The sequence below is a fragment of the Podarcis liolepis genome, assembly GCF_965112155.1.
Source record: "Podarcis liolepis genome assembly, chromosome: 7".
In the NCBI taxonomy this organism is placed as follows: Eukaryota; Metazoa; Chordata; class Lepidosauria; order Squamata; family Lacertidae; genus Podarcis; species Podarcis liolepis.
The window spans coordinates 73,409,619-73,428,516 of record NC_139561.1 but is presented as its reverse complement, the minus strand read 5'-3'; the positions used below and the strand labels follow the sequence as shown (position 1 = coordinate 73,428,516).

General features: G+C 49.6%; 1 protein-coding gene across 1 annotated transcript in view; it reads right to left on the bottom strand.

Annotated features, from left to right (window-relative positions):
• KMT2B (lysine methyltransferase 2B) overlaps nucleotides 1-18,898 on the bottom strand; it is a 63,132-nt gene that overhangs the window by 7,990 nt on the left and 36,244 nt on the right. The window contains 19 exon segments of the mRNA XM_083512275.1: nucleotides 641-856; nucleotides 2,225-2,385; nucleotides 5,706-5,784; nucleotides 6,636-6,756; nucleotides 6,915-7,073; nucleotides 8,671-8,808; nucleotides 9,528-9,631; nucleotides 11,004-11,128; nucleotides 12,200-12,273; nucleotides 12,471-12,560; nucleotides 12,642-12,734; nucleotides 14,008-14,192; nucleotides 14,552-14,665; nucleotides 15,574-15,691; nucleotides 15,794-15,889; nucleotides 16,646-16,792; nucleotides 17,126-17,239; nucleotides 17,807-17,905; nucleotides 18,795-18,889. Of these exon segments, the coding sequence (XP_083368401.1) occupies nucleotides 641-856; nucleotides 2,225-2,385; nucleotides 5,706-5,784; nucleotides 6,636-6,756; nucleotides 6,915-7,073; nucleotides 8,671-8,808; nucleotides 9,528-9,631; nucleotides 11,004-11,128; nucleotides 12,200-12,273; nucleotides 12,471-12,560; nucleotides 12,642-12,734; nucleotides 14,008-14,192; nucleotides 14,552-14,665; nucleotides 15,574-15,691; nucleotides 15,794-15,889; nucleotides 16,646-16,792; nucleotides 17,126-17,239; nucleotides 17,807-17,905; nucleotides 18,795-18,889 (2,328 nt within the window).

Sequence of the window (18,898 nt, the reverse complement as noted above, 5' to 3'; positions counted from 1 at the left end):
TGGCTCTGGGAACACTTCTCAGGCAACACATGGATGGCCATTTGTCATGGATGCAGGGGGTTGGACTTGATGACCCTCGGGGTTCCCTTTCAACTCTACGATTCTATCACTGGCCCCATTCCACACCCAGAGTGCTTTTGCCCAGCTGGAATGCGCCCTTAGACTCTGGTAAGGCCTCTGGATAGAAAGAGGTGTTTGTGTATGTAGAAACCGGCCTACTGAACAAAGGCAAAATTGCTCCCCCCCCCCCCGTTGTGTGGTTTTTGGAAAGTTGCCCAGAAAGGAATGCAGCCATTACAGTTCCTTACCCCTGGTTTACGCTGACTGGCCAGGGCTTCCCAGGGTCTACCTCAAACACCCTCTCTATCAGCCAGCCACTCAGACACAACAATATCACAACCCACATGCAAAGGACGGCAGCGGAGCACAGGCATGTCAGAACCTCTCCCCATCTCTGAAGCACCAATGGGCTCATGCCCCATGCCCCATACTCCCTGCACTCGCTAATGCTCCTCTCCTGCTTCTCCTGTTCCATTAGCCTTGTTTCAAAGCAAGAATTGGCCTTGGAGTATCCAGCTGCTGGCCTCCGTTTCAGACCCTCTTGCCTCTGTGCTGCCTACATGGCCTTGAAGCTACTCACCAGGAGAAGGCAGCGGGCGGGATGACACCCCACTTATGGGTCGTCGAGTAGGGGAGTAGTTGGGCACTTTGATGCGAGCTCCAGTGAGAGACCTGTGTTTGGAGGCCGCAGACTCCGGGGGTGGCAGAGGCCCTGGGTTCTGCGCGGGGGAGTGGCGCTCCAGCGGCGGCAGTGGAGGGGGCACATCCTGAAGGTGCTCATTCCCAAGTTTAGGATCTGAAAACAAGAAAAGGCACATGACAAGAGACCAAGCATGGCAATGGCAGCGCCCAGAAGCCGGCAACCCTTACTGTGGGCTTTGTTCTGAGAAAAGACAGCACAGAACCAAGAAAACTGCCTTATTCCAGAACAGATTATTTGCCCATTTGGTCTACATGGGCTGAAGACTTGTACTCTTATATACATTTGCTTTTATTTTTCTCTCCCAGCCCCCCCTCCCCATTTATGGGAGTTGGAGTCCAAATACTTTGAAGGGCGACAGGCCCCAACCCAAACCTTGGTTCTCAAACAGAATGCGTTCCAAGAGTCCGTTCGACTCCCGGAACCGTTCAAAGGTGGCTTCCGAAAATCATTTGAAAACTGGAACAATCACTTCTGGTTTTCGATTGTTCGGGAGCCGAAATGTATGAGTTCCAAGGAGTTCAGCAACCAAGGTAAAACTGTATTCTGGTTTTGAGCAGAAAGGATAGGGATGCGGGTGGCGCTGTGGGTTAAACCACAGAGCCTAGGACTTGCTGATCAGAAGGTCAGCGGTTCGAATCCCCGCAATGGGGTGAACTCCCATTGCTCTGTCCCAGCTCCTGCCAACCTAGCAGTTCGAAAGCACGCCAAAGTGCAAGTAGACAAATAGGTACCGCTCCAGCGGGAAGGTAAACGGCATTTCCGTGCGCTGCTCTGGTTCGCCAGAAGCGGCTTAGTCATGCTGGCCGCATGACTCGGAAGCTGTACGTCGGCTCCCTTGGCCAATAAAGCGAGACAAGTACCGCAACCCCAGAGTCATCCGCGACTGGACCTAATGGTCATGGGTCCCTTTACAGTGGTGCTTCGCAAGACGAAAAGAATGCGTTCTGTGATTCTCTTCGTCTAGCGGTTTTTTCGTCTTGCGAAGCAAGCCCATTGACGGATTAGCGGATTAGCGCTATTAGCGGCTTTTAGCGGTTTATCTGCTGATCGGATCAGCTGATAAGCGGCTTAGCGGCTTAGCAAAAGGGGGGGAAAGGAAAAAAACCCAGCAGGAACTCGCAAGACATTGTCGTCTTGCGAAGCAAGCCCATAGGAAATTCGTTTTGCGAAGCACCTCCAAAACGGAAAACTCTTTCGTCTAGCGAGTTTTCCGTCTTGTGAGGCATTCGTCTTGCGGGGCACCACTGTACCTTTACTTGCCCCAGAGAAGTAGCTTAACCACTAAACTGGCTTAAAGGATTTGACTTTTAACCTCTTTGTCAGGTAAAGCTGGATGAAGAGCGTCCCCCCACAACATGCAAGTGGGCAGGAAAACTTATCACCACCCAGACTTCCTACTGCAGATGGAGAGGATGACGGTATCCAAAAGCCAGCCCAGCTGCACATCCCAGATCCCCTTACCTGCAGGGGCAGCTGGGCTGTGCACTATCGTGTGGTTCTCCTCCTGCACTCCCGAGGCATCAGGCTCCTCTTGACTCAGCTTCGGCCGGTACTCCAGGACGCGACACTTGTACCAGCACTGCTTGCGGGCGTCCACCGTGCTCCAATAAATGCGGGAACACCTGGGGGGTGGAAGGAATACAAAGGCAGTCCCATCAGAATCGCCTTCTGGCTGCCGTGGGGCTGCTTGCTCAAAGCAATGGCGCAGGATTGCTGGGAGGAAAGCAAGGTGTCTAACAGTAAGTGGAACCAATGACTGGCAGAGTCAACTAAGTTTTGCACCCGCCCCTACTTACTTGTACATGGGTAACGCCGAGGCAAAGGTGCAAGAAGCAAGACAGCCAGAGCCACCCTTTGGAATGGTTGCAAGTAAGACCACAGGTGGGCTAGGAGACCTCAAGGTGAAGGTTGGTGAGGCAGTGCCCCATTTGCCCCAATGGACCAGCCCCCATTGCAACCAAGTGGCCTCCTATCCTTGGTGGCAAATGCCTAGCGGTTAGGGGATTGGAATTAAGGATGGGGAACCTGTGGCCCTCCAGAAGTTATTGAACTACAATACCCATCATCCTTGACTACTGGTCACGCTGGCTAGGGATGATAGGAGTTGGAGCCTGACCTCACAGATGAGGCCACAGGTTCTCCATCCTTCGGATAGGGCCTTTAGATGGTTCACCATGGGTGGAGCAGATTATCCATAAACAGATAAAAAGCCCTGCTCCAAGGTTTTGCAAAACCAATTTGTGAATGTTTGTTGGCACATTCCAGCAGATACTTCAGCCTTCCCCAACCTGGTGGGTTCCAGATGTTTCAGATGGCATATCCCTCCAGCTGTGCTGGTCAGGGACTGATGGGAGTTGGTCCAAAACATCCGGCGCCCACCAGGTTGGGGAAGAGAGAGAGAGCAATTCACACAACTTCAGAGAAGAAGAAAAAGAACTTCTCTCGTCTCTGCATCCCTGACCAGCAGAGAGGAAGCAAGCATCAGAGATTTTCATGTGACGTTTGATTTGCTTTTGCCAGATGAAAGCCAAGTGGGCAGTTCCAGAAAGCAAACGTTTAAAGAGCCAGAGGGAAGAAAAGGCACACAACCAGGAAAACATTTTCAGAGGCTGTGTAAAGGGTAGCTATCTTTGTGCATCACAGTCCATAATTGCAGGGCACTGGCATACCGAGAATGGCTGTCAACCTTCCTATGAACACCTGGAAGCAGACATGTTGGCACCCAGGCCTCAGGTAGAGACATGCCTTGCCCTTTTAAAGAAAGGGAAAAGGATACCTGCTGAAAAACAAGTTTCCCAGGCTGTGTGTGCTACTGCAGAGGATCGCTAGGATCTTTTGTCCTTCCCAAGTCTGGCAAAACCCTGCAGAATTAAATGGGAGACACTTCCATGGCTCTTGTGAGACAGAACACAGCAAGAAGCAAACGAGAGAAGACTGTGGAGAGGGCAAAGGAGAAAGGCGGCTTTCTGGTTCTGGTTGTTATGGAGCTTTTAAAGAATCTACATGGCAGCTGGTCAAATCAAGGCCCACCCTTCTGCACAGCTGCAAGAGTGGATTCTGACAGCTGGAGAATGTGTTGAGTGCCAATGTGGTATGATGACTAGGGTTTGGGGTCTAGGACCTTGCCGACCAGAGTGCAAATCCCCACTAGGCCATGAAGCTCACTGGCTGTCTCCAACTCCCACTCTACTTCAGAGAGTTGTCGTGAGGATAACAAGGAGAACTATGTCCTCCAACTTGAGCTCTCTGGAGAAAAGTTGGGGAATAAATGTTGTAACAGCAAATTTAAAAGATGTTAGCTATTTAGAAGCTTACTGGGCAGGGACCTGAAAGCCAGCCTTCACCAACTCCCAGCATCTGGCTGGGAGTTGTAGTTAAAAACATCTGGAGGGCACCAGGTTGGCAAAGGCTGCTGTGACCCATGCAGCCACATTATGCTACAAATCTCGTATGTTGTTACAGGTGACTACGCAATATCTGATTGGCCGCTGTGAGATGCAGAGCATCCTGAACTTCATCCTACACAGCCCTCATTCACATTAAAAGAGGGGGAAAGAGAGATCGGTTACAAGCATTTTCCAATTGGTAAAATTAAAAAAATGGGAGGGAAGGAAAAGAGTGGTTGCAAATAATCCCCCATGCCATGTGTGCAGGTACCTAAACACACCACACTGTGCATTAATCCACCTGGAATAACGACCACACTTTGGTTTCACACCCGCCATCACCTAATCTCTTCAACCATAAGAAACGTGCCGAGAGCTCCCAAGGAGATGTGGAGGAGGATAAAGTCCCTCCCTTCTCTTGAGCCACCCTGCCAAGAGGATGGCGTAAAGGGTAAGCTAATCCATGCCAAGATAGTATCTGCTTCAGCATCTATTCAGTAGAACCCTTCATGCCAGATAAAATGAACAGGTTTAGACTAAAATAAGGAGCGAAATGATTTTTTAAAAACCTGTATTTCTATTATTTCACTAGCCCGTAATTATTATAAATGGGAAACTGTATGACAGTCCTTTTAAGGAAGGCAAATGGTGGGCAATTTTTCATCTGGAGAGGTTACTTGAGGGATGCAGAGTGCTGCAAACATCCGCACAGCAGCAACCACAGTGGAAAAGTTTTCTGATACCATTAATTTAATACTGTATTAAGAGAAGAGCGACATTAACACACACCTCCCTTCCTATTAAATACTCAAAATGTTCAGTACATAAACCACCAAGGGATGCTTCAGACACAAATTGCATTTTCAATTCTTGAGTGTCTCTCTCAAGATCCATCCATACCCAAATATGGGGAGTGTGAATGCAACAAACCAGTGCTTGCAAAAGCAGGCACCACACAGGCAAGATCCAGGAGCCAGGACTGAGTGCAGCTCCCTGGAAAGAGTGCAATTAGCTTCAACGGTGTGAACAGCCACCCAGGACACCCAAACCCTTTTTCACATGGGTGAAATCCAGGAATCCTGGGCACACAGTGAAGGCAGCCTGATCAACTTCCACGTGTTGAGTGCTCTTGGATTTTGACTGCCTAAAAAGGAGCTCGGGGTCTTTCGACCTCATAATCAAATGCAAGAGGCAAGCATTGCTTGCTCAGTAAATGTGATTTTAGCATGATTTCAGAGGAAAACGTGGTCTCAATGCAATTTTGGAAACTGGGTCTTGCTCTTCATGCTTGACCAAATCAGAGCTGAAAGAACGGCCCCAAATGCTGTGAGGACTCCTAAAGCTGGCAGAGAATTTTGAAGCAGCGTGGCACAGAAGCAGCTGCCCAGTCCTTTTCTTCTGGGTATCCCCTGCCAAAAGCCATCTCGTATCCATACACGCCCCCGCAATAATGGCTCCCCTGGTGATGATCCTCAGGACAGCTAGCATGGGATTGTTCTTTCTTTGTCACTTAAGGTGGGTGCGAGGCTGCTACCAACTTTAATGCGGATACTCACTGGTAGCCTACGGGAAAGAGGCGTCCCTCACACTCGGACAGATCTGTCAGCATCCCCAAGCTGTCGATCTTCATGGAGCCTGGAAGCAGAAATACATTGAGCAGAGAGCCAGAAACAGAGCGAAAATGAAGCTAACAGAAAGGCAGTTGCCACAGGATGTGGGTTAGGGGGGCTATTACGGATGGCAGAGCATGAGAGAGAGAAAAACCTATCAGACCTAATGGATACAATCCACTGGGGAGAGTTCTGCTGCAGAAGCTTCTGTTTCAACGGAGTTTGTACCTGAAGGTGTCCCAATGGACGGCGTCCCATGGTAATTAGCGCATGAGCAAAGGGAAAGGATAAAGAATAGTGGCTAAGATTTTCTGCCTTTCAGGCACCTCTGGAGAGGCTAAATTAGGGTATCCTACACTCCGTCTACAAGGGAACCAAGAAAGTTGGTTTCTGGGTTCCCAGAATGGGCCTAGCCAAGATGCAGGAACTCAAGGTGTAGGCAGGTGTAGACAGGGGCTGGCTTAGCTGGCATTGGCACTATGGGACAAGATGCAATCTAAGATATAGTTCAGAGGGGACAAATGTTTCTCCACCCCAATGGTTTCAGAGTTTACTTTTTCTCTTGTAGGCGACGCCCTCCCTCCCTCCCTGCTCCCATTAAGTATTAACAACAAGCTTATTTGCTGGCGTTTGAGATAACCAGCGCAGACACTGCCAGAACAGAGGCGTGATGGATACAAGGAGCAAAGAGCGGTGATGAATCCATTTCCAGTTGCAGATCCTTCCGCTCCATTCTGAAGCAAGCTGGTCCCTCCTATTCCCTGCATGTTCAACTGCAGAACCACCCACTTGCTAGAGAAGAAAATCCCATCTACTCTGGACCACAGTGTTTGCACAGCCAAGTGCTGCTCTCCTGCCCTCTCCCCATATAATTACCTATCATCATGTTGATGGTGTCTGGCTCCAGGCCCACCATGAACTTCCTCTTAAAGCTGATGCCCTCGAAGTCAACGTAGACGCGGCGCAAGACATCAAACCCATCTTCAGCAACTATCTCCTAAAAAGGCAGACAACATGGCCAAGGGACCCTCTTAAATTCTATTTGCAGTGACCAAGCTTCAGAAGACAAAACTGCCAGGCCTAACAGAACTGTCCCACCCACGACCCACTCATCCCAGAGGCGACAGGAAGCCTGATGGTGCCCTCCCCACTTACCGTCCCATCCAGGAGGTCAACGTGCTTCTGGCAGAAGACTTTCTTGTCATCCTGGAAGGTGCACTGGCAGAGGCGAGCACACATGAAGTGGTAGTTGCTGATGCACGCGGAGAGGCAGCAGCCAACCGTGGCCCCCGTACGTTGACAGTGTTCGCAGCGCTAAGGGGGGGGGGAGAGAGAGGTATGTCAAAGGTATGGAAGAAATGCCACTGCAGCAGGGCAAGGGATAAAGTGTGTGGCACTAAGCAAAGACGCAGAGGGCCAAAATGTCCCCAAGGAGCAAAATCATCAGTCTGCATTCATTTCTGACCAAGATGTAATTTGGGGAGGGCATTTATACACACATTATAGAGACAAACATGCAGTCCGAACACCCTATTCCTTCCTCTCTTTTCCTCATCATCAAGATCACCCTACACATCAATGCAATCAGATGCAGAAAGCAGCCATGTTGACGATGCAGTCTTGCTGGGACTTTCTAGTTGATTGATAAGATCTGTAGTAATATCCAAGCACTGTTCTCGCAGCAGTGAACACTTGGAAGGAGTTTTCAGCTCCACCCTGGCCGGGGGGTGGGGGTGGGAGGGAGAGGAGCTTTTAATCTAAGTGGAGGCTCTAAGTATGAAGCGGGTCCAAGGAACATAAGATCTGGCTGACGAAAAAGACTGGACAGCTGTTAAACCACCATGTCCACATCGCTATTCATATGCTGTGTGCAATTGTGGAAATTCAATTACTGGAGCAAAATTCAGCATACCAAGAATCTCAGAGATCGACTTTTAAAGAAAGGTTTTGAGCAGCAGTGACTGCAAAACTAAGGCTGAAATATGGGCAGCATCAGTGGGTCGCTTCAGGAGCAGGCTAGTTCGGTCCTCTACAGCAGGGGTGGGGAGCCTCGGGTTCAAGAGCAAATGCCCCCAGGCCTCTCTATCTGGCCCACAGAACCCTCCTTAGGCTCCGCCCCCATCTCCCCTGACTCCAGCTATCACGAGGCTCCCTTCCCATGCCCTCTTCCTTGAATACTTTTGCCTGGTTGGAACGTGTCTTTGAATTGTGGCAATGTGGACCGATAAAAGTTTCCCTGCTCCTATTCAGCAATGAAGCTTTCAGGACCCTCGCTTATAGTGGGAATTCTACTGAGGCCACAAGAAGGACCGGATTTGTGTTTGATGAGGCCCTAGGCTACTGAAGTTAATGAGGCCCTTTATATGCCCAGCTGTCCTTTGTCAACAACAAATTGTCACTGTTTTTTGTGTTACATATATGCTATAGGTCCATACACAACACAAAACACGGTTGCTGTATGTAGGTTTTATTTTATTTGTTTTTTATCTTATATTTTGGAAATATACATCCAGGTTTTTTTCCTTTAAATTTTTCTGCCCCCCCCCCAGAGAGTGGGGCCCTAAGCTATAGCTTGTTTAGCTTATACAGTGGTACCTCGGGTTACATACGCTTCAGGTTACATATGCTTCAGGTTACAGACTCTGCTAACCCAGAAATAGTACCTCGGGTTAAGAACTTTACTTCAGGATGAGAAGAGAAATTGTGCTCCAGCGGCACGGCAGCAGCGGGAGGCCCCATTAGCTAAAGTGGTGCTTCAGGTTAAGAACAGCTTCGGGTTAAGAACGGACCTCCAGAACAAATTAAGTACTAAACCCGAGGTACCACTGTACATAAATCCAGCTCTGGCCACACGGAGGGTCTGGTCCTATCCCCTCTTCTACAGAGCTGAATGGAGAGAAGCCCAACTCACCATTTGCCGACCCCGGGCTACGGCAGCATGCACGTTCTTCAGGGAGCCATCGTTCTCCTCAAAGACCTCGGCTGACCAGATGGCACAGTTGACGTGCGTCCACTCGTTCTGGCCGATGTACAGCAGCCTCCCTGCGTCCTGGAGGGCAGGAAGAGAGCTCATGTTGAAGAGGGAGGGGGAAGGCAACACCTCGAGGTCTAGCCACGAGGAAGGGATTTGCAAGGGGTTCAGATGGTCACCTCCCGGACACGAGACAGGATCCAGGGGTTATAGATTTCCTGGCCCTGTCCAATCCTCCACTTAAGCTGCCTCCTCCACAACAACAAACAAAACCACCCTACAAAGCCAGTGGATTTGGTTCTCCCACACGTCTCCCTTTATTCTCTCAATATAGCCTCAAAAAGGTGCAGCTAGGACACTTTCCATTGGTAAGATACTAGCCCCAATGGCTACATAGTTCCAGGCTGAGAGACAGTGTGCCCGAAAATGCCAGTCACTAGAGCACGGGTAGTCAACCTTTTTATACCTACTGCCCACTAATGCATCTTTCTTGATGGTAAAATTTCCTCACCACCCACCAGTGTTCAATGGAAGGAGGATTCGGCTTGTGCCACAGAACCCCCTACCACCCACCTAGAATCCTGAAATGCCCACTAGTGGGCGGTAGGGACCAGGTTGACAACTCCTGCACTAGAGGAACAACAGCAGCAGGAGGGCTCTATCGTGCACATATCCTGCTTTTGGGCTTCCCAACTGGCCACTGTGGGGAACAGGGATGCCAGGATGCACAAGCCATTGGGTCTGATCCAAAATGGTCCTTCTTATGTTTTTATCAAAGCAGAAGGGTGTAGTCTCACCTTGGAAGGAGCATCTCCATACTGGAGGCACAAGGCACACTGTCTCTTGTCCTCAGGATCATCCAACGGCTGCTGCAGCACGGCATGTTCCGAGTCTTTCCCAGCTACAGGTAGAGAAGGAAAGCGGTTAGGCATTGAGCTTCAGCCGCTGGAGGGCAAGAAGCCCCACCCCCAACATCCCTTCAGAGAGTATCTTCCAGAAAGGACACAGAGATCTTCTGTGCAGAGCATGAGTGGGGAATCTCTGGCCCTCTGGATGTCGCTGGACTCCAGCTCCCATCACACATCCCCAGCGGCCATGCTGGAGATTAGGAGTCCCAACATCAACTGGAGGGCCATGGGTTTCCAACCTTTGACGTAGAGCAGTTGTCCAAACTTGGGTCTCCAAAAACAGCGTGGCTACAATTCCCATCATCCCTGACCGCTGGTCCTGCTAGCTAGGGATGATGGGAATTGTAGTCCAAAAGCAGCTGGAGGCCCAAGTTTGGGAAACTCTGATGTAGAGGGAACCAGGAGAGAAAGAAGGAAATACAGAGTGACAAGCCTCAAGCATAGTGCACATGGCTTTGCATGCATAACATCCCATGTTCAATCCCCAGCATCTACAGGTACAGCTAAGAGAGACCCATTTTATACCTGGAGGTTCACTATCAGTCAGTATAGACCAGTGTTTCCCAACCGGTGTTCCGCGGCACACTAGTGTGCCGTGAGACACCGGCTGGTGTGCCGTGGGAGGAAGGCGGGCGAGTCGGGCGGTGAGAGGCGGCGGCGGCGGCGAGGATCCGCGTCGAGCCGGGGGCGGCTCCGCGGTGGTGGTGCCGAGCGGCGGGGCAGCGCGCGCAAAAGGGAGGAGCGCGAGACAGCGGAGGAGGAGGAGGCCGGCATGTCCGGGCAGCAGCAGCAACAACAGCAGCAGCAACTCCCGCCGCCGCCCCCTCCTCCGCCCGCTATCGCCGCCGCCGCCTCAGCTGCCCTCGCTCTGCTGCCTCCTCCCACCCCGGCAAGGGGGAGGGAAAAAACTTTCGCTTTTGTGCGTCCCTCCCGGCGTGACGCTGCGCGCTGACGTCACGGGGCGGGGCTTTAATGGTGGTGTGCCGCGAGATTTTTTTCCGGCTAACAGGTGTGCCGTTGCCCAAAAACGTTTGGGAAACACTGGTATAGACAATACAGAGCTAGTTGGACCAATGCCCTGACTTGGTATAAGGCAGCTTCTTATGTTCCCTTCTAGCAAGAGAACGGCAGCAGCCAAAGTTCTCCTGGGCAATTGTAAAAACCAAGGGAGTCTGCATGTAGAGAGGCAGCTTCTACGCCATGAAAACCAGGCATAGGCAAACTTGGCCCTCCAGATGTTTTTGGGACTACAACTCCCATCACCCCTCGCTAACAGGACCAGTGGTCAGGGATGATGGGAGTTGTAGTCCCAAAAACATCCTGATGGCTGAGTTTGCTTATGCCTGATGAAAACCAAAATCTCACCTGTCTTTTCAGACCCAGTAGAAGTCAGGTGGCTGTTGGCAGCCGAGATGACCTCCTCAGGCTGCCTCCACTGAGCATAGATGTGGTCAGAGGAGGGAGGCAGAACAGCGTTAGGAAGCATGCCACTGTTGGGGAGAAAAGAAGAAGTCGTCAGGGGCTGCAGAAGCTCTGGTTCTAAGGAAACCCCAGTTCAGTTTGAAACAGGCCACAGGAATAGATATAGAACAGGCTTGAAGCCAGCGACTGAAATGCAAAAATAAAAATAAAAAGAGGAGGTGGTAAGAAAAGAACAGGATCTAAAGCCAATTGTGGGATCTGTGAACAGATAAAACGTCTTGCCGCTGGGAGACACAGGGCCAAGTCTGCCCCATCCCCATGAATTTACTGTGATCTCACCCTCTTATCTCTCATGTGCACCTATGATGGATTAGACTCACGATTAGACTGTGGTGAGAATACAGATTTCCATTGTCACCTTACCAAACAAAAAGTGAGACAAAAAGGAAGAGGAGACCTGGCTGTGTATATTCCACGCCCTTAACCAATTCTAATTCCCACTCTATTCACTTGGAGAAGCAGCAAATTTCAAGGAAAACAGATTTTGTTGGGCCTGGATGGTTTTTGCAGTTAGTAAAGGTAAAGGGATCCCTGACCATTAGGTCTAGTCGTGACCGACTCTGGGGTTGCGGCGCTCATCTCGCTTTATTGGCCGAGGGAGCCGGTGTACAGCTTCTGGGTCATGTGGCCAGCATGACTAAGCCACGTCTGGCGAACCAGAGCAGCGCACGGAAACGCCATTTACCTTCCCGCCGCGGCAGTACCTATTTATCTACTTGCACTCTGACATGCTTTCGAACTGCTAGGTTGGCAGGAGCAGGGACTGAGCAACGGGAGCTCACCCCGTTGCGGGGATTTGAACCGCCGACCGTCTGATCGGCAAGTCCTAGGCTCTGTGGTTTAACCCACAGCGCCACCCGTGTCCCATTTGTAGTTTGTACACAGCTCCTATTTTGAGCCCCTCTACAGATTCCCCAAATGCCGTTGGAACTTCCATACTGAATTGCACACAACGGTCCGTGGTGCGTCTGAATCCTCCAGTTCCCCCCCACCCAAAAAAAAAAAAAGGCACCAGGTGCATGGACACCTGTGGTGAGGGGGAGGCATGACTTCGGCGCTTTCAGCTACTGAGCACTCACTTGGGAAGGGTGCTGCTGCGGGTCCAGTGCTTTACATCCTGAGCATCAAACCAGCTGAAGAACTTTTCCATCAGCTGGAAAGATAAAAAGCAGGCAATCACAAGGCTGCTCAGGGAGAGAGGCTGTGCCGAACTGCAGGGGAGGAAGTGCTCCCAAGCCAGCGTGGAGCACGTGCACAAACACCCCCGCACCCCCCCCATTCCCACTCAAGTTAGTTTAATCCAGACCACACATCCCTCCTCCCCACCAAACCCAGATCGCACAGAGTTACCTCGATGTAGAGTGCCTTTGCCATAAGGCCGGTCTGGTCTTCTTCCATGTGCCCCAGCAGGACCCCCACCATGTCCTCATTGAAGCTATGCTGCAAAGAGAGAAAGCAGCTCAGCCGAGGTCAGAGGCCTTGCTCCCGTTCCAGCCTGGAATCCCTGCTCCCAACACTCACCACGGACGAGTAGTGACCCTGTTCAAACAGCTTGTTGACAGTGCGCAGATCACAGGGCCGCAGGTGAACCTTCACGCCATCATCCGGGCAGCACTGGCAAAGGACAGAGAAAAATGGAGCACTGCCACCTGTTCTGCAGCCTCCACCCCACCCCTGCCTACAGCATGCAAAGAACTCTGTGACATAAAGGTCCTGTGTTGCAATAAATCAAAACAGTTCCCATAATCTCTAAGATTCCACACACACACCCCTTTATCTCCCCCCCCAATTTCATATCCTTTATTATTTTATTCACATAATATACATTCTTTACAACAAACAACTCCAAAATAAGCAGACAACTCCAAAATAAAATATGTAACAAAACCGTAAATCTCATGTTTTCATTTACACTGATCTCCTCTCCGACACCTTTACTTGATATTTCTTGCTGCTTTCTGCTTTCCTTATAGATCTTAATAAAAATTTAAATCTCTTAAATCCTATACCAATCTTTAACAATTTCAATTAATCCCTTCACCTCCCTCCCCCACAGCCTAGTACTTCCCTTCACCTGTGTGCAATCTTCTTTACCTCTTATTATTTTTGTTATTGTTGAGTTATCCACTTTATTTGTTATTCCATCCTTAATATATTATTATCCTATCTCCTTGCGCTTTTTGAACTTTTGCATATTAATTTTTAAACTCCAGCACTGACTTTTTTCATGTATTCCTTAATGCATTCCCACTCTTTATTAATTTTTTGATTAGAATAGCCTCTAATTGATGCTGTTAATTTTGCCATCTCCACGAATTCAAGAAATTTGGTTCTTCATTCTAATTCTGGTATTTTATCAGTTTTCCAATTTTTTGCCACTACGATTCTGGCTGCCGCGGTTGCGTAAAGGAATACATTCCTTTTATCCTTAGGGATGTCACTCGATACTACACCCCCCCCCTTTATCATGTAAGCAACCTACAGACTCAAATATCAAGGAAAGCTGAAGTCATAGAATCCTAGAGTTGGAAGGGACCACGAGAGTAATCTAATCCAACCTCCTGCAATGCAGGAATCTTTTCACCCAACACGAGGCTCAAACTCACGACTCTGAGCATCTGAGATTAAGAGTCTTATGCTCTACCGACTGAGCTATCCCAGCATCTTCCCACCTAGCCAAGGAATGGGCATCCAGATCAAAGGACAAAGGAAGGAGTGAAACTGTGTTTGAAGAGTGCTGGACACGGATGCGTCCAGCCCAGCCATGCCCAAAGTGTGCCTGCGAATGGGGCCAAGAAAAATCTCCTTCAGTAGGGCAGCCAGATCAAGAACGGTGATTTTAAAAGCACAACTCCCTGCTGTTACACATGCCCTGGAGAGAACATACCTGTGTGCACTGAAGCAGCGGGGTGGCACACTTGGAACTCATCAGCCCCTGGAGCACCTGCCGGAGACCCTTACGCAACTCCAAGGTGAGGACTTCCCGCCACTTGGCCTTGTCACTGCCGCAGCAGGGCCGGCAAGCGTATATGACGCTCTCAGGTAAGTTGGACAAGATCTCATAGCCTTCATCTGTAAGAGAGGGGGGTGGGAACACATCAGAGATGCCCAATCTTAGCCCAAAGACTGTCATGCTGTTCTCAGGCCACCCTGCTGCACACACCAACGCTAGCAAGATGGGCAGGCATATGCTGTCAAGGGAAAGACCTAGCCAGAAGGTCAAAAAGGGGAGCATATCATAGGCAATTTAACAGAGGCTGTGACTTGCATTCGCTTCTCAATTGCCTCTCCTGACTCTGCCACAACTCTCCCCCACATTATTTCTCCTCCCGGCCATTTGAGATGTAAGCAGGTAAGCAGATGTGAAGGAGGGAGAGGGATCTGTGATGCAGCAGCAGTTAAGGTCATGTTACTCTGGGTTCAGAACAAACCTGAGAGTCCCTCACACTTGGCATGAACCCAGTGGTCACACTTGGCACACTGCATCATCTTGCTCTCGTAGTCATTGTCTTCATAGCAGTGCAAGCAGATTGGGCAGTAGTTACCTGGATGGGAAAAGAGGGAGGCAGAGAACAAGCTAATGGAATCTTCTTCTGCAGGTCAGGTGAGATTCAAAGCCCTCCCAAAATGAGCTGTGTATTCGCTCCCCCTTTATTTATTTGCTCCGTATATATCCAACATCTTCTGAGTCCAAAATCAGATAAGCTAATCAATATAAAACAATGAATTGCAGTATAAACAGCATCATCAATCTATGCTTTGGAAAGTTGTTTGCCTGTTCGCTATGCATCAGGACACCTCTTCAGATACCGCATCCAAATTTGACATGATGGTTCCTGAGATCAAGGAGTAGGCTTCTGTCTATGATTGGATACAATTTTGAATTAAGACTTAAGAATTAAGATCTTAAACACCAATTTCAAAACTTCACTGATGTTCTGGTTTCTTAGAATCCAGGTACAAGGCTGCTTGTAAAACATAAAAAAAACTCAAACAGGAGAGCCTCTACATCAACTGCATAATTTTTTAAAATCAAAATAAAAATGTAGGATTTCTAAAAGTCCAGGATTTGCCTGCCATCTGAACATCACCAGAACAGACATCTGTCAAGCCTCCTTGGGGAAGCCATGGCAAGGTGAGAGGCCAACCCCCCAAAAAAGCTTTCTCTCTCCCCCCCCCCAGTAGCTGCCCATTAAATCCCAGAAGAGGAGAGGCCCCTGGAAGAGACGTTTCAGAGGACAATGTAAATGAATGGGTGAACTAGTAGGAAAGAGTACAACTATTTGGGTCGCAGTGCTGTGTAAGGCTTTGCTGTCTAGGGCTAAGGAAGACACACATTGTGTGAGCAAAATATGTGAACTTGTTTGTGGAATGTCAGCCCCTCGCAATGCCTTACCTGGCACAGCTCAAACTGAAACCCATGGCATTTCCCAGGCAATTCCGCTATGCTCACCTTTATCGTAGAGCACAGAGCAGGCAGAGCACAAGCTGTAGTCACTAGACCACTCCGTGTCCCAGTTCTTCCCTGGAGCTGTCCCGCAACTCTTACAGCGGATGCAGGCCGAACAGATCTGAATAGGGAGAGGATGAAGGAGACAGGTTAGCAGCTGCAACACAAGCGAGGGAAGGCTCTGCCGAACTAGAGGGGTGCCAGGAATCTGCAAGACACTTACCCAGCCCTTCCTCTTACGGAAAGGTTTAGTGGGGTAGTTGGGCCCAAGGCAAGCCAGGTGATAGCAGTTCCTGCAGCGCTCACACTCCAGCAGTTGCTGCGGCAGGTTGAGGAACAAGGAGAGGGAAAGTAGGCCATTACGCATGTTTTTTGGGGCAGGAATTCATTGCAACTAATCACAGGTACGACAGAAATCCCAATGAGAAATGCAAAGAAGACAGGCAGGAGAGAACAACGCAAAGCGGGTGCATATGCCTCTGCTTTTACAGAGGTGATCAAAATGCAGAGAGCAGGCCATGGCTCTTGGTTTCACATGTAGGAACCTACCCGGGAAATCAGGTTCTTGGGATCCTTTCAAACCAAAGGGTCATGGCATCAGGTATCATGACAAAGATGCTTCTCCTTACCATCCCTGTCCAAACTTCTCCCCATGATGTTATGGATATAACTTCACCTGCCTTTAATGCATAAAATCTTGGGGTCATGCATTCCTCGCATTCCTATTCTTCAGACAACCAAGACACTGCCAAACCCTCCTTGTTCCTCTTTAAAACACTTAGATATCCCCTTTCCTTGCATGCTGCTAAAAACCTTTGCTCACACTCTAGTTGAGGGGTGTCTTTTTCTTCTTTTTTTAAATGCCTAGGGTTACATTGCTTTGTGGGTAATCTCTTGGGACCTGCATTCCTGAACTGGTGAGGCCACCCCTTCCATCTCCAGCTGTGTTTTGTGTAGGGATCACGAGAGCATGGGAGGGGTGTGCAGCCCCTGTAAGCAGCCATGTTTACTTCCACAGACCCTCCCCCCTTGCACAGATCCCACACTGGGGGGGGGGGGGGGGACTCCGCCTTACCTTGGATGCCTTGTTTTTGCGACCGCAGACATGGCAGAATTTGCAGCGGCGACAACACCAGCTTTCCTCTTGCTCAGGCAACGGCTGTTCATCCTCCTCCAGGCAGAAGGTGTGGAAGGGGTCGCAGCACACCTGGCAGAACACAAGCTGCAAAGCACATGGTGGGCAGATGCATTAGATGTGCTTTGATACACGGAAGCCGGAAACTCTCTGCAAGTTAGAAGCAACCCCAATGTCCCCTACCCTGTTCCAGGTACAAAACAAGGCCTGGTCTATTTGCTATGCATTTGTATCCCAATTAGGCATGATGGTTCCTGAAATCAAGGAGCAGGTTTATATCTATGTTTGGATAGAAGACCTCAAGTGCCCCCCTCCCCAACCTTCTGAATGGGGCTCGCAATCCGTTCCCTCCACCCCACACAACTGAGATGCTGGAAATCCCAGAATCCAGGTATCCTCACCCCATTCCTCAAGACCTACCTGATGGAACCCCTTGCTAGCACACAGCAGGCACACCACCTGTGTGGTGACCGGCACCGAGGTGAGGATGCTGAGGCCACCCATCAGCCAGACGTTCTCCAGGTCACAGTCCTCCTGCAAGAGACACAAGTGGGGGGGCAGAGGGATAGCTGTGAAAAGAGCTAGATGGAGCAAATCTCTGAAATGAAAGGGATTGGAGATCACCAAGCCCAGAGGTGGGGAACCTGTGGCTCTTTTAAGCGTTACTGGATTGAAACTCCCATCATTCTTGGCCTTTGGCCACAAATGGCTGGGGTTGCCAAAACCTGTGGCCACTGCATCGCTGTAAGCTCACTGCAGCCTCCTCTCCTCTCTCTTCCCACCCAACTCTACCCTGCTGGTATGAAAGCAGTGCTCCCAAGCAGCTAGGAAAGCCAGATTATTTCTGGCAATGCCATCAAGTTAGACATAGCTGTGCTCTTCAAAGTACAATGGGTATGTGTGATTTGTGAATGAGGGGTAGGTAGGGGGCAGATTTTAGGGCGTTCTGGCTCATGTGCAGTTGGCTGAGCTTGAATTGCACCAGCAGAAAGATTTGCAGGGGTGCCTCAAAGAACATTTTGTGGCCCATAATTTGTCTCGTGTTTCAATATCATCATTTCAAAGATGCATCTCTCAAACAAGATACTCCCCACCCCACACCTTGAAATCAACTCTGAGCCTGTGGATGCCATCCGTGGATTTCTGCTTCCCGTTCCAGCCATTGGAGACAGATGGGAGTGTGCCAGCCGATGGGACATCCTACAGAAGGAAGGGACAGAGAGGCAAGTGAACAGAGTCCAGCAGGAAATGCAATGTGTGGTCATTTCCCTAAACAGGGTGAAAGCTCAGACCAAGAGGAAAAGGAAACAGGAGGTTGTATCCCAGGCTAGTTCTACACAAGAGTAGATCTGCTGAGATTAATGGGCATGACCAATTGAGGTCTATCAGTTTTAATGGGTCAATTGCAAGCAAATCTTAGCTGGATACAAACCAGGATTTCTATGTTCCTCTAGTTGTTGCTGGACTCTAACTCCAGCACAGCCAATGGTAAGGATGGTGAGACAGATGGAGGGCTTCTAGCCCTGGAAGAGGTTATTCTGAAGGAAGGCATGGTTGGCTAGCTGGCTGAACCCTGAATAGAAACACTCCACAATTCTGGGTGTTTTTCTGCAGGTCCAATTTGCATTTATAGGCTGCTTTCCTCATGCTCAAAGCTAGTGATATACCAAAAGAAGAAGAATATTTAAAAAAAAAACAACCAGCAAGGAAATAACAAAACTGAAAAACCTCTCATCAAACCTCAGCAGCCATCAAATAAAGTCTGGACTGTCTATGGGTTACCTCAGCAGCCTAGAGACTTCTGAAAGATGCAGGTTTTTAAAGACCTGCTTTGGAGATTCGGTTTTGGCCCCTGAAGTCACGGCCTCTTCCCAAAGACAACAACTTGATATTGGGAACAAACACATACACAAACTCAGTCAGTCAAAAGGCACTTTTTTACACTAAATCTTTGGGCTGAGTTGTCCTCCGCTGCCCACAAAGGGCTATAATGGTGGAATAAAATGTGGATCACAATAAAATTGCTGCATTAAAAAAAAATGTGGGCTAGTCCCTGCCCGCTCTGACTTAATCTTTGCCCAAGCCTCACCTTCTCTGGCCTTTTTCTGGCCTTCAGCTGCACCACAGGCTGGAGGGGGGTCCTGCGGGGCCGACTCTGCTCCTCCGAATCCATGGGAAGCAGATCTGGAAATG